Source organism: Heliconius melpomene, chromosome 20, assembly GCF_056956725.1.
Source record: "Heliconius melpomene rosina isolate 202511_hmr_F chromosome 20, ASM5695672v1, whole genome shotgun sequence".
In the NCBI taxonomy this organism is placed as follows: Eukaryota; Metazoa; Arthropoda; class Insecta; order Lepidoptera; family Nymphalidae; genus Heliconius; species Heliconius melpomene.
Window position 1 is genome coordinate 2,492,482 of NC_140408.1, and position 16,903 is coordinate 2,509,384.

General features: G+C 32.6%; 1 protein-coding gene across 3 annotated transcripts in view; it reads right to left on the reverse strand.

The window, feature by feature from the left end:
- Window positions 1–16,903, reverse strand: part of nmo (serine/threonine-protein kinase nemo) — an 88,518-nt gene that overhangs the window by 9,531 nt on the left and 62,084 nt on the right. For all 3 annotated transcript variants that reach the window (XM_085204559.1, XM_085204560.1, XM_085204561.1), the window contains exons 4-6: window positions 11,295–11,401; window positions 3,517–3,685; window positions 887–1,013 (exon numbers count right to left, since the gene is read on the reverse strand). In XM_085204559.1, the coding sequence (XP_085060685.1) occupies window positions 887–1,013; window positions 3,517–3,685; window positions 11,295–11,401 (403 nt within the window). The remainder of the gene's footprint in view (window positions 1–886; window positions 1,014–3,516; window positions 3,686–11,294; window positions 11,402–16,903) is intronic.

Here is a 16,903-nt window from a genome sequence, read left to right on the forward strand (position 1 = left end):
TAAGCCTCGTCCATGCCATTTTATTAAATAGTAAATAAATATAAAATATGTATAGTAGGTAAAAGTAAAAAGTATTTTTTTTTGTTCTTATTTTTTTACATTTTATTTCTCATTTATTTTTTTAATTAACATAATAAATACGTGTACAGGAGACACGATAAAAGAACTTATAACACCTTATAAAGAAAATGGCCAGTACAAGTACATTCGTTATTATCACCTTCGTTTTCAACCAATTTACTATGTAAATTACTAAATTTGGTTGGTTCCTGCTTCACTCTGCCATATTGGTAAAATTTATATTGATCATTATCGCATAATGTAAATTCAAATTACTAAAATAGTATAAAAATACATGCGATGTAATTTAACGCTATGGCAGAGTTGCAACATATTAGTTGTGCTTGTGGATTTAGGCTCGAAGAGTGATTTACATTAAGGTCGGTATAGGACTGACTTCTCAATTCTACATTCAATGTTTTTTGTACACAAAATAGTCAATACTCAAATATTTTTCTGTCCCACTGTGTTTTCTGTCCCACTGTGTTTTCTGTCCCACTGTCCATCCTGCACATAGCAGGATGGACAGTGGGAACCTGGGAAGTATTAAGACTCTCTGTTTCCATTAAGATACTTCCGTTCACCATTTTTCGCAGAACTCTTGAGGCATTGCGTGTTAAGTATACTTAAGTATAAATAAGTATACTATAACTTAACGACGATAGCGAGGAAATGGAAATATTAAATGTTTCATTTCCTCAAATGTCGCGACGTCGACGTCGTCGAACCTACAACCTGTCGCGTTTACATTTACACGCTTGCGCTACAATATGCTTTCCATATCAAAATAAAGAATTTATTGTTTATATTATAGAATCAATAATACCTGCTGTACAGGACTCTGGGCTTGGAACAGAATACGACGACCGAGCAGCTCGCCGAATATACATCCAACCGACCACACGTCGACCGCTGCGGTGTAGTGGTTAGCGCCCATCAGGATTTCCGGTGCCCTGAAATTTAAGAAGAAATTGATAAAAGTTCTTTATTTTAATGCATGTGTATCAAATTTAAATAATCTAAAAAATATTCGAAAAGGAAATAGAGGAGTTTTATAAATAATCTTATAAAAGATAGAAAACTTAATATAATCTTTAAAATTTATGTCTACGTTAAAGTTATAGGATGAAATTTCGATGGTTTTAGACCAATTGTATGTTGTTATATAATTTTGTTGTTGGTTTTTAAATTAAAATCATTCAAAAAGTACAGTTAAACATAAACTGTATTAAGCACTTACGAAATTAACAAGTACGTTACTACGAAAAAGTTACACATATTATACTTTTAACCAAATTCGCTGAGCACTTTACGCATCCGGTTTTGTAAAAAACTTTTTTTTAAGTTTCATAACATATCTTGCATAGTAGGGTAGGTAGAGTACTTGCCCAGTTTCAAGATGAGGGGCGGAACACTTGTTACCAGAACGAAGAAATGAAAATAATTCATTCCCCCAAATGAGATCGAACCCACTGCCGTTGCGCTGCGCTTACCTGTTTTAGCATAAACTTGATAATTTTTACATATAAATAAATAACAACAATTCCATCGCAGCTCGTGACTCGCCATCGCGTATTCAATCAACCTTAACGTCAAGTTTAGGACCTAGCAACGGTTTATAGGCGCCTAGACTTCGGTAGGAATCACGTTTATTGTATAAAATAAGTGAACAGTTAGATAGAAATCACGACTTACGATATATTATGCAGTAACCGCGTAAAGCAAGATGAGCCAGCCGTGGCCCACTTTCAAAACCGCGGTCAACGGAGCAAAGGTCATTCATTCATTCCGCGCGCTCACTTCACGATTACCCGCTTCAAAATTAAACTAACTCGATTTGTAGGCGAAATGACGAGATAAACTTTATAAAAATGTAGGTATATTTTAAAATTTTAGTTTAAGTACTTGTGTGTGTGTGTTTTTTTTACAATTGTATGAATTAATAAGTAGTCGATATTTCAGATTCTCCTAAGTTTTAATAAACTGAACTAATTAAAAATACTTTAATTCTTATTTTTAACACATTCCACATTTAGTAAAGAAAACTATTTTTTTAAATAATGTATAAAAAAATTAGCGCATCGAGCCAAATGATAATTTTAAGTATTATATTTAGACAGCGGATTTTTTTAAAAATCTTTCAACAGAGACGGTAACAAAATATTATAAGTTGTAACAAGCGTATAAGAGGTCCGACGTAATTTGATGAAAAGTTATTACTTAGTGGTTACACCGTTTGTACACCTTCCAAGAGGAGCTAGTTTAAAATCCGCTATTTTCATATTTTTATACATTTTTTACTAAAAATTATATTTTTATTCTAACCCAAATGTTCAAACAAATCCTCCTTTACTAGTGATATATATAAGTAACACCTAACAAACACTATTTTGCCTTCGTCTTTATGATACCAATTTAATTCGAGTACGACCTGCTACGAGTATAGCAATAAAATCTATAGTACCCCGTGAAATATCCAGTAACATAATATTAGATGTGGTTTAACGTTTCAGGAAAAACGATACCGTTAACTAATAAGATCTAATTGCATCTATTCAATCACGCAGTGCGGTAGGGGGACCGGCTTTATGTTTATACAGCTTCATAAAAGCAGATGATGCATTCATTTCTAGTAAGTATATGTTTATATATAATTATAGTGTAGTACATTAACCCTTTATTATTTTTCCCCTGAGCGGGAATGGACTCACAACAGTCGTGTATACAGACGCACGCTTATGGCCCTGCGCCACGATGGCCTCAAATATAATAAATAAAGTAGCAACACAAATTCCTGCAATCTGCTAATATCTAATATGTCGGTCTTTTTCAATGTGTCATAAATAAAAAAAAATATTGCGTGCTATATAAGCTCTATTAAGCTTAATAACGAAACAGAAAAATAAATGCATATATGGGATACAGTGGCGAAGCTAAAATCCTTCTGTTCCCGTAGGAACTCTAACTTCCAAAATGCCAAGTTTCATTTTTTTAAATCATCTACTCTAAAAAAAAAGGAAAAGTTTCATATGTATAGATTTTTATATAATATACATAGATAGGAAAAACAAATTTAACGATTGGTTATCCTTATCCACAATACTAATACAGTAAGTTTACGAAGCTCGAAAGAAAAACAAAGTGCTATAGGGAGAGGCAGCAAATTGAATTAAGTGGAGCTTCACAACAAGTAAAATAACGAAATGTTTATGTTACATGTACAGTACAGCTTTTTATTGAAACGAGAGTAGATTACTAAATAAAAATAGAACATTTTATAATTTAAAAAAAACTTCAAAGATAAATAATCATTTAATTTTAATAAATTAATGTGGAGTTAGAAGAATTTTTAAAGTTAACATTTTTTTGAATTCTAACTCAGTGTACAATATTTAAACTTGTAAAATATAAATTTAAAAAGACGAAAAAAAATAAACAAACTCAAAAGCAACCAACCTGTAATACTGTGTAACGACCTCCTGCGTCATGTTTTTCGTGGCGTCTGGTTCCTCGACCCTGGCTAGACCGAAGTCGCATATCTTGAGCACGCAATTACTGTTCACCAACAGATTACCCGGCTTGATGTCTCGATGGAGGATGCGAGCTGAATGGAGATACTTCAGACCTGCATAAAATCGAATTTTTTTATATAACTGTTATATGCGAATACACTTTTTCTTATTTAATCAGTAATATTTTGCAATGAACATTAGGTATATTCTACGGCTACTTTGAAATAATAAAAAATATGCATATTTCTATGTATTTTATAATGTTTTTTTTTACACTTTGTCCCGCATATTTGTGATAGGCAAAGAGAATTTAATGGCAAGACACTCCGTTCAGCACTTTCCAAAAGAATCAAATATTTTATTTCTACAGATTGTTTCACCGAAATGTCTTTCCTTCATTACGGTGCAAATTATAATTAATTACTTATTAACTTTTACCACACTATAATTACTCTTACAACCGACCCTGTTCACGTCTGGTCAAAGAAGATTAATATTCTCCATAAATCATTCATTCAATGAAATAATGTACTAACTATATTATACGAAATTATAAACGTATAATTATATGCGGATGTTTAACACTTTTGAATCTTTAATTTTATTCAAGACATATGTGTTAATCATACTACTAGGCTTACAAGTTTTGAGAAATTTGTGGAGAATTGTTTCTCTTGGTTTGTTAAAAATAGCATGTTTGATTAGAGGGAGATTTAATGCTTCTCCATTGCAATACAGAGTGAGTCACTTTGGATAATTTACTTAACACATTTGAATCGTCCTCGTCTGTTACACACTGATAAATCACTTGTAAAGTAAATAAAAAAAAACTAGTTACAATTTAAATTAATTGTACAGTGTAATTTAGTAATTGCTGGACTATATAAACAATAGAGACGTCTATTTAAAACATTGGTACATAAATTATAATAAATATAGCTCTATAAAAATCCACTACAAACTGCATTGAATTAGATTTAATAGAAAAATCCATTTCGTCATATCCGAATCTAGTTTCTTCCGCGTCAGATGAGCCGATACTGGTGTTTAGAGATACTGGAAAACACGTTTCAGATATATAATAATGCGACAATGATTTAAGATATGTACATATGATAAATCTTTAAATTAATATATAGGTAATTATACCATATATCTAAGACGAAGACAAATTTACTATTTAAACGTCACTAACCGTTATATAAACTATCAAAATCTTAACCCAAAAATGTGACTTCAGGTATTTCAGAGCAAATTTCCATGAGCATAAATAAGTTTGTGGTTTTAAGACTAGTAACATCGAGGCATTAGAGGCGCGGAATCCCTGCAGGAACGCAAAACATGTCAGCCGGCGTTCAAAGCGGTTGGCTGTGACGTCAAAACAAATTAACGACACCTCGCCACCTCCCAGAGTTTAATTTCCCCGAGGATGTTCTGTTTTCGTATACCTGACTTTCATGTTAATTGTGAAGGTAAACGTACTGTATACCGTCTAAATTTAGCAACTCTAATTTGGCAAAAACCTTATTACTTTCAAAGATCCCATCCCTGTATCTTAACTACCTTTTTAGTGGTCTCTCGTTAGACGTTAGAAATTTAATTTTAAATCTAAATTAGAGACATGTATACGTATAAATTACAAAAGTTCTATAATGTTATAAGTTATTAAAATAATCGTAGCTCGCCATCTACGAAACAAACGTTTAATACTTTAATAAGACAACATAACACCTTCGTGAATGTCGAGCACTCTTATTATATTAAACCCTGGTAGCTATTTTTTTAAAAAGGTAATGACTAATTTTAATAGGATATATTTTCATACTTAAAACATTATTATGGCCTTTTGTATAGTTTATTGAACTCTTTGTAATTAATTAATATGAAGTGAGCACAAAGTTGTTATTAAAACTATAAGAAAAGAGATATCCTTTCATATAATTTTTGTTTCCTTGTAATTTTAATTTACACTGTAAGTGACTTTATCAAAAAAACTGTTCTTTCAAAAATAATAATAACAATGACAAAACTCACAACTATAATCCCAACATTCATGTGATGAATACCTCACATTAAATCCGAACATTACTTCCAGGATTTAGTTTGTATTTTCGCTATGCGTCAGTTTAAGGCCGCGATATTATAGCTGACGATTAACCTAACGGAACCCGCACAGCGGTGCATCAAGATGTATGAGCCTCCATGCGCTGCATTCACTTCCGTGCCAACGCTGCACGAGCTTCTTAAAATTCCCAACATGCCAGGGTAATTGACAAACCAGTATGATTTACGATCATACTCGTATAGCAAAATGCAATGGTTGCAAGAAATCTATAGACGTACCTACGTATTTTTAAATATTACAAAGAAAATTTTCATTACAACTACACCCAAAGACGTCAATTAGTGTAAACGAGCTCTATTTTATTTAGAATTCTATACATAACTAGCGGACCCGGACGCGGCTACGCCTGCTTGAACTATAAGAATATTTATTAAATATTATATAATATATTTATTTTTATAAGGATGAATATCAAAATATAAGTTCATTTTGGGTGACGTTTTCTTAAAACAACAAAGAAACTTTGCAAACCGGTGCTTAGCAACGACGGTTGTTATTAACATGGCAGAATAAATTCCATGTCAAATTCGAAAGTATTTTAATTTATTAGTATATATGTGTAATGTAATATTATATAGCCTATAGCACTTCTGAAGAATGCAGCTTTCATACAAAACAAAAACATAGTAAATCGGACCAGTAGATCCAGAGATCTTAGCGTTCAAACAAACAAATAAACTCTTCCGCTTTATTATATTAGTATAGATTGTTTATATCAAACATTCCTATTACAATTATAACAAACAACAACAGGTGCAGTAAAAATGAGCAATATGTCGTCCTAAGCAAGTAACCTAAGCGCAGGTCGTCGGCCGTGCGTGCGCGCAGCCAACCGCGACGCCCGCTAGTCCTTACTGCTGACTGGGGACAATGCACTGCTCATTTGACTCTACCGGTCAACGTAGAACTAATTATACGTGTATTATTAAAATAATTAAAAGTTAGTTTCAACTTAACTATTTAAACAGTCAACAACCTCGCGTTATATGACAATTTTATTGAGGCAACTCTTTGTTGCCAAATAAATTTCATAGCAACTAAAATTTTAGAATACAAATGAGGTTTAATTAGTTTTATACATTTTTTATATTTAAGCATGTTTGTGTCAAAACCACCTAATTGGTTTAATGATCTTAATAAGTTTTACATAAAGGTATTTACAACTACCGTGTTTACAAAAAATATAGGTAAATATAATAAATACAGTATACGTTCACAAAATAAAGGTGTTTCTTCTAAATAAGTTAAGCAAACCGGCGTATATCTGAAACCCGGAATAATAAGGAAGGAATAACAGTATTGGGGTGTGATGTTTGCTCACGCGCTCGTGCTGGTGGCAAACAAGGCCTCGGCGCTCTCACGATGAGGATGGAACGGCTTTCACAATTAACGCCCTGCACCAGGCACCGTTAGGGTGATCGCGCCGAAATGGAACTTTTACAGTTACCAACTATTGTCCTATAGTGCTTTAGTCCTTTGTAATCTTTACAGTAAATAGAATAATCTAGATATTTTTAATATTTTATATTTAATATTAAACGTACCTTCTTTTTCAAAGAAATGTACTGTAGCCCAGTTATTTTATTAGCCATAACTATTTTATTAGCCTTAAGTTATGAAAAGGGAATGATATGGTGGTGTATATTACTCTATACCGAAATAGTACACCGAAATCGTTTTCGATTAATGATGCAGCAGTCTAGTATCGGGACAGCAATGAAAATTGCATTATGACATACACGACGTTCATACATAAATGTAGAAGCCCTACATACTCCATAAACATACAAAAAACACATAAAAAAATACATGCATAATAAATAATAATAATAATAATAATAAACTCTTTATTTCACACCATAATACATAGCATAAATTAAAATTTACAATACCTTAAAAAATAATAAAATGTGAAAAAGGCGGCCTTATCTCTTCCAGGCAACCGAACTTTTAGGAATAGATAGAGGGGAATAGATAGAATATTAATACAAAACAAAACTAAGAGGAATATACCAATAGCGTTGCTATATTTAGATACAACATGTCCACCGGAACACTCGGACCGTAACTGACGTGAGAGATTAAGCTGAACATATAGATTACCTAATCAAGTACAATTCTAACATCCGACCAAATAATCCCAAGTGTCTGTCGATATCGAGTTGGTATTATAGCGAATACAATTATAATATGTTCGAGAAGCTTCCCGTTTAGCTCTTGTTTAAAAAAAATCTCGTGAAAGTAGTGCTATTTGGGTTTTTTGTTTTTTTGGATTTTTAAGTTTGATTATGTGGCAAAGCGTGGCGTTGAGTTCCGCCACTAAACGCACAATATCTTTAGAATTTAGCGGAAAACGGTGAAGGCAAGCGTCTTAATTGGCGAAATAAAGAACGGCATACCGCCATACAATGTCTCGAAAACTATGTAGATATTGGGAAAAGGAGTGTTTTGCACTGGATTCCACTGACAAAAAAATTAAAAAATGTAATTTATTCATCGTCTAAGGTTGAATAAATGATAATCCAAGAAATTATCATGATGCATATTTAATAGTAATAACACAAGGTTCGATCGATATGGAATAAGTGTATGTCACAAGAAATTACCTAATAAATTAACCATTTACGATACGTTCTACTATAAAATTAAAAATATTCTAAAATTTTATGACATTTTTATTAACAAGTTAAGCAAGCCGTTTTAGAGATAAAGGCATGAAAAATATGTAAACATAGAAAAAACATATTTACAGCAAATTTTCATACGTTTCCTTCAGTAACAACCGAAATTAATTTTTTTTGTTAAAAAATAATATGTATGAAATAATAAATGAGTGCTTTAATTTCGCCTCACGACGCAAAACGCTATTAGGATGCCGCCGTTACGTATTCCATCGTCGTCGCACATATCGAAATTGATTTTTAAATTTGCCCCGATGAGAAACACGAGCGCGCCACACGTAATATTGCAAACGGGGCATCTATTACGATAAGCTCTTTAATAGTCCGAGGAGTCGAATAGAGATTTCGCAGGCAAAACAAAATCAGCTTCACGCTGTATCCCTCACACATCAGGATGGGCAGAGGCATCCTAGTGTTAAGACATTCCATTTCCCACTTTCCGTCGATTCTGTCGAGGCAATCCGTGTTGAGTGGCGGTACTCAACACCGGGCCTTTGGATTTTTCCTTGATGCCAGAGCGAAGAAATGAAAATATTGACAAATAATAATTCCCTCATCTCTAATTCATTCCCTCGAGTGGGGATTGCACCCACAACCGTCACGTTACAGTTACACATTAGTGACGGCCTCAAAAAAATCTAGCGCATAAATAACGTACTAGATACACACAACTCGCAAAGGACCGGAGCGGCAGCCGCGCCGCATTTCCATAATTTTGCTCGTTACCGCCGCGCAGGCTTTGCGATTATATCTGCTCGTTTCGTTGGATAAACAAAATTAATTAAACCTTTTTACTGGCCTTATTTACCAATTGTGCGAATTCGTATTATGTGTAACGCGTAATTAAAAATATCCTCTCACAGCACTAAAACATGACATGTGAAAAAGAACACTATGAGTTAGTGAAAAATTACCGTTATTAGAAATCGTAGTTGCCAGTTGAAAAATATTTTTACCTTTTATTGTATACTTCATGCACAAACTAAAACCGCACACACAAAACCTTGTATATTTAATGTGTGTCAGGAATACAAGGATCTCCAACGTATCCTTACGGTACTTATCTGTATATTACAGTTTGGAGCTATTGGCGACGGCCCGAGAGTTTCGAGCGGACACTGCATACATTATTTATATCGTAGCGACCGAGCGACATTAGCATACCTAGAGCCCAGCAGGGTTACCTTCAGAACGGATCGGCCAACGGAAATCATTGATGCGTGCATTAGACACACAATTGGCGAGAACGTGACCAATCCAGAACTAGCTAAGTTTTTCATAACTCTTGGAACTCCCGATTTTATATCACAGTCGGCATGAAAAACATATTAAACTTTTCATAACGTTTATACTATGCTCTTTATACTAAGCGCCAATGATAACCTTATTTGTCATATTGGCACTAAAGTGTTACCTAATAACACAAAAATTGTCAAAGAAACTATCTTTTCACTGGAGCCCACCACTGGTAGGACCACAGGGAGGACCACTGGGTGGACCCACTGGCAACTGTAAACTTTTTAATTAAACTCCGAGCGTCTGAGCTTAACGATCACATTTTTCTGGATTCCCTTAGCGCGTTACACTCCGGGGAAATTTCTTAGCGTTGCAAGAGTAATTGCAAGAATTAATAATATAAAATCTGGTGACTAGCGGTATAATGAATGCTTTAAATCTTTTAAAATGATTATTTAAACAAAAAAGGAATTTATTAGAAAAGATTACCCAATAAATTGTGGGAAAGAAAAATCGGTCCGCTTCTGCATTAAAAGTCGCTGAAAACTTTGTAGTCTTAGTAGTTTTAATTGATTTAAGCTAGATGGAAATGGAAAATGCTGGTAGAAAAGCAGACTTACTTTAACTTCAACCTGACCATGGACTGTCGTAGTCGCACTCACGGGACGTTGCTTATTTTATATTTGAATTTACGGAGGTGAGCTCTCAAAGACTAACTTGCCCTATTGTTTGTATTCTCTTATGGAAAATAACCTGAAGATTGAACACGACCAAGGAGCTTTTTCATAATTAAAACGTGAAAATTATAGCCTTTATTCATGATCGCACGCAATTTGTCTAATAAATGAAGCTTCATTTTCCGATAGGTATACACAAATGTATGTAAATATTGTGGGCGTTTCGAACACCTCGATATAATTTTCTTAATGTTAAAATATTAGTAATCTAGAGAATAACGGTAACTTATATTTAAGACAACAATCAACTTATCAAGTTAAATATTAGTCTAGTGGTTATTGATGATTGCTAGGCCAGAGGCGATGGGTTGGATATTCTCTAAGAAAAGTTACTTAAATTATTTAATAAGTATGATTATCTCTTCTATTTGTGGATATTACTTTTCGCATTAGTATATAGGTTTCGTCTAGTTAAGGATAAAGTAACTGAGTTGCACAAAAATATTATTATTATATATACCAACAGTAAGGAACCATTAAAACAAGATTTATGTATAGTAACTACAATAATATTTCCAAACTGTAATACTTTGTAAAACTTAACAGTACCAAACAAAGTTGCCGCTTCTGTTCTCATTTTTGCGTCTTTAGTAGGGTTTGCTAGGGCTTTTGAATAAATAGTGATAAAATTATAAAAAATCATATTTAATCTTTTGTGGACACTTGATATATATTCTACAAATCACCAAAATGCATTAGAGCATATTTTTAGTTTACAAGTGCTTCATATAGCTAAAACTATAATCCTATTACATTTTTATGAATTCATGGTTTTTGAAATTTAGATCAATAAATCTATAAGAAAATATACTATCAATTCTGGTAAAATAATATTAAAATAGCAAGTTACCAAAATTATTACAAACTATAAGCTATATCTACCAAAAACTCTTCCACCTAAAGCATTCAAAGGCATTCCGTTGTAATGAAATATTAAACAAACCTCTGAGTATCTGGTAGAGGAAGACTTTGATGTGGTCGGCTGAGAGGTGTTGCGGCGACACGATTATCTTGTGCAGGTCGCTCTGTAGGAGCTCCGTGATCACATAGCTGTTGATAACTGGACGTTAAGGAAATCAGAACTATGTAAATATTAAAAATCATTAAATAACATAAACATAGTATAATATAAAAAATATTAATATATAGCAAAGTTAGTAATAGAAATATGAAAATGTAATAGGTATACCTCAATACAATAACTAGAGGTATTATTATCCTATATACAGATATGTACTACACATATAACGCATTGGGTGTGCAAATGTAATTACAATTGTATATAATTATAATAACACACATCCAATAGATGCACAATCGCAACGGCAAGCGGCAACATCGACGGGTTGTCGCATAATCAATAGCAGCATTAATTCGGGGCGGTTTTGCCCATTAGAGCGCCAGCAGCACTCTCGCAAACAAACACGTAGCGCGTCAGTAACGCTAATGAACACAAAACCGACCGAATTTAGCTAGAACTGTATGTACGCAACGGCCGTAAGGAGTAATTTAAACACCCACGGAGGGAGCTTTCTATGGAATCAGGAATGTCGCCTCCCTTTCGGAATTCTGAAGACCGGCGGTCGTCGCTGCTATCTCTCTTATCTACGAGCTAGGTGCGCTCCTCCTGGCCATTACCCAAATTACAGGACACGCCGCCTGCGGAATTATGCAGCACTTGTTGCGGTTAGTTCCTAAACTCAACTCTAGAGTAATGCTGTCTAATTCGGATAAATTGCTGTACATTGTGGAACGTGGCGGAAAGTATTTGCACGCCAGTTTTTACTTTTACTTAATCAAGGAAAGTACCGTAATGATTTGCTAAAACTATCTTTCTTTGTTAATTATATACATTTGTGACGAACAAATCTCTACACCAAGGACATATTCATAGTTCAATGTTACAAAATTAACCATTGGTTTAGCCAAAACATATATAAAATAGTAATATTTCAAATATGATAATCTTACAAACAATAAAATATCTCCAACTCCCAGTAAAAGCTATAAACATGTTATACATTCACATAAGCATATTATTAAGAACATGCTTCATATAGATATCGTTTATACAACACGAGTCGGCCATCCAATATCCTTGACACTTGGTTAAATATTTACATACATATATTCCTCATGAAAAGAATTTATGTAAAGGCTTAGGCTATCTATTTGATCTGGCAAGTTACGGTCGTTGGGATACTCGGGTGTGACGTCACACCGCTGATACATCATCCTGTCAGGATCCCAGTGGACCGATACACATGTCATAGGATGTTTGGCTGATAACAAAATATTATTTGTTTCCTTTATTTATTCTTTTTAGTGTATTTTTCTTTCTTTTCAATATTCGAAAAAAATAACGATGGTAAAATATTATACAAAGAAATAATACTAACTGCATTATTTTATGGAAATAACTAAATTACTGTCATTTGCCATTTAATTTAAATTAAGTTATAAAATATACACAAATGTATTTATTAATTAAATTTCAAGATTCTAAACTTTTTAATATAATAAGTACAATATTTTCAAAATTCTATTTGCTACGAAATTAATAATACTTTATTGTATCATAAAACATTTAGAACAAAGTCGAGAGCAAATAGTGTAGATTCAAAGAAAAGGTTCGTAGTGAGTAATAAATAACTTTACGTCAGGTAGCTTTTGACCTATTTCTTGCAACAAAAAGAGAATCAACTAGCTGTTTTCAAGCGAACACAAAGATGCATGTTCCGCCGTGTGAACGACAAATGCAAATATCATTTTGATATATTATACCTAAGAAATTTCATTTTAGACAGATATTTAAATATCGAAATTGTTTAAGTTATTACAATTACAGCAAATACTTGTTAAAATATAATTGTAATTTCAAACATTTATTTCCATGCCTTTCATCTTTAGACAAGAAATGTAAAAGTACAAGAACAATATGCAGCCAGTATATAAAAAAAGACCAAACAAAACTAAATTTCTAACAACGCGCGACTGAAAAAACACCTTTGAAAATGCGATTTCCATTTCTACAAACGAACGAAGTACGGATCACCACACAGCACAGGCGAGTAATTAAATTGAGTAAATTGCCGTAAATTTTAAATATAAGCAAGATGGATATTGGATACAATTAAAATTCGTACACTCAGTTATGGGGGCGAATGGATTCTGTAGAATTGCCGAAATGCGAAGGAGAGGAAACATAAAAACGCCATGACGAGGGAGCTAAGCTTCAAGCTGAGGGGATGCGCCCTCGTGGCGTCGTAGTGGGCAGACGTAATTATTTACTGAGGGGCTGAGATTCCACCCCCTTCGAACTTCTGCACGATATATCACTATCACAACTGTCTCTTACTGCTTTCGACATAAGAGCGAAAATAAATGAAACGCTACAGTTTACTGTGTGAACTGTACATTTCGTAGCACACAAAGAGCTAAAGCTTTAAGCGTTTGTGACTTGTTGCATTATTTAGGGAACGTAAATAATAATATATTTTTAATTTACTTAAGTGAGTAAAGAAAACTAAAATTACTTTGAATACTTATGTAAAAACTTAAAATGAAACAATGTAAAAAATGTATCATAGCTCAAATAATAGCAATAATAATAAAAAAATTAAAACATTTTTCATTCTTTAGTACAATTATTCATGACTAAAATTTGAAGAACGAACTTATTTTACGGACCTCAATATTTCTCTTTCATTAAAATGGAAGGCGGAAAATCTGTGACAACGCTATAACTTTTGATGTGTTCGAATTAGAAAGTTCAAGTGGGCACAGGGGAGCATCGCTGATCGTTACATGAAATCTAACACTTATATTAAAATATTATACAATAGATAAAGCAAATATTATTATTTAAATGTTTATTTTTCAGTTTAGAAGTTTCTACCGCAATGCAGGATAGGCAGAGAGAATTACGCCTGATTCCCAGATACTATATGTTGAATGGCGGAACTTAACGAACCAGGGGTCGGTAAAATTATATATTAGAAAGTAAATTGGTTGGCAAGAGCGAATTTTATTAACAGAGAATCAACTGCACCAAGTCTTTCATCTCAAGTTTTATAGCTGTGCAGTAAAAATATACATTGAACTACTCAGTTTTATCGTCTCATAAGAAAAGTTCCGACTTGCAGCAGCCATCAAATATTTTCAGATGATTTTTTTTATAAAAAAAATCCTTGCATGTTGCTCTAGAGTCTAGGGCATAAAAGAGTTCTTTGCTATTTTAGAAATATGAGAATACTGTTAATTGAAAATATTACGAAATAGTAAGTGAGTATATTTTTTATAGTTTCCGTTTTTTTACTAATAGAAATTCGCTTTAGTTTTATTAAATATTCATACAGGACACATAAAAATTAAAAAAAAAACTCGACTTAAATCACATACGATACAATTTTCAAAAACAAACAATAGCTACAAAAAACTGTCTTTAAAAGTATTCAAATGAAGTTTTACACAACATATACTATTTCTATATAGTCTATGTGCAACTTTATAGTCGAAGCTTTGCCTTTTCGCCCGTATACGAGTACAACGCCGTTAGGACGCACTTGTGTTTACTGAAGCACGGTATAACAACGGCGGCCGGATGCAACGCAGCTGTGCAGCGCGTCCGAACTCGGGACAAGAATAAATACTGACAAAAAAACATCCTTTATCTATCCCCCAACAATAATTTGACGATCTATTGATAAGTGGGATATCGGGGTCTACAGGCAAGGGGTACAAATCCTGTAAAAGCACGTATCATAGTAGATGGAAAGAAGTTAAAATCATCCTATTTATTTAGTTTAGTATCCCGCAACTAGCAGTGTAGGCAGAGGGAACCTGGGAACCTAGTTTTAAGGCTCCGTTTCTATTTAGACACTTCCGTTCCCCACTTCTCGCCAAATTCGGGAGAAATTGTGTGTTGATTTGGTTAAATACAATAAAACACAAACATATAATTTAAACATTCGATTTTCATATAAATTTAACACTATTAAAGTTAAACCAATCAATGGAATTAACACGATCAAGTAATATTTAATACGCAGCAATAATATTTTTAAAGAGCTATAACAAAACTAATAAAATAGACTTCTAATTATTTTCTTGTTTATAATAACTATAACCTACTTGGGTTTTTTTGACCGAAAACAGTAAATAATAATAAATTTTAATGTTTAGTTATCGTGATTTACTAAAGTAAATATAAAATAACGGGTATATTTTACAAAAATATTTGGGCACAAGCGAGAATTTATATTTTAATTGGCATTTTGAGTGTAACCTACATTGTTTGTAATAAAATCGGCCGTAAAAAGAAATTTCTTATCAGCACTTTTAACTAGAAACACGTGCTTATCGGGCATCTCATTCATGACCGATAAATCATTCGGCTTCCCGCAAATCGTTTAATACTTGCAGAAAAAAAAAATAATATTGTTGGGAAGAAAAATAAGCGAAGAGCTGATAATTTATTAACGCCAACATCTCTCTACTCTCCGGGGATTCTCTAACGAAATGAAATAATAAAAATATATATTACGCTGTTCATGCAATTATGAAATTTACATGTGTGGGTTACCGGCAATCTGTATTCTATACAATATCTCGGCAATGTATAGAATATCTGAGGCGTCAGGCAATGTATGAAATAATATGAATATTATTATCTTTTATCTACCATTACATACTTTTTATGTAACAGTTAAAATTTCTAGGGACTGTAAAGTAAAGTACCAACTTTTCTTTTTTGTCTGTATCAACATTATTGAAAATAAATAGATCTTGGTAGGAATATGGGCATATTCCTACCGAAAAAAAATCTATAAAACAAACTACAGATTTTACTAATATTTTTTTGTAAAGTTTAATATAAAATTATGTAAATGATATTTTTATATAACATTTTTCTAAGAATCACCATTTCATAAATATAAAGATTATTCAAGTAGAACGAGTTACATTCTGAATTAATGTAAGTGTATGTAGGTACATATGTATTTATCATTTACCTACTCTGTGAAATAATTTGTTTCATTATTTAAGTACATAATTATTATATTTGTCGACATTTTATTTAAAACAGATTTAAAAAGGTCTAGCAATTACTCTTTACTGCTTAATGAATTCACTTTGAAAATATATTTTTGCATAAATTTATATAAAACATACGCATACGTTATTTAACGCATTGAGTGCATTTATCCAGGCCACGTTATAACGGACTTTATGTTGCAGTAATACTTTAAAGAGTATCTTTAGAAATTAGTTTTTTGAAATAATAAATAGAATGATAATCAGCAGTTTTTCAATTTTAGTATTTAGAATTGGTCATTAAATTATACATCTAATATAATAAGTAGTTGCTATTTTTCTACATTTTAATACTTTTTTACTTAACAATAGAACTCCTCTGTATTGGATTCGTTCTCAATTAAAGCCTTAAATTTTCTCATATTGTTACAACTAGCTATGGTTTGAAATATGAAAGAAAACAAACAATTAGTTTTCTTAGTAACAGGTTATTTTGAATTGCTAAACGCAAAGCAG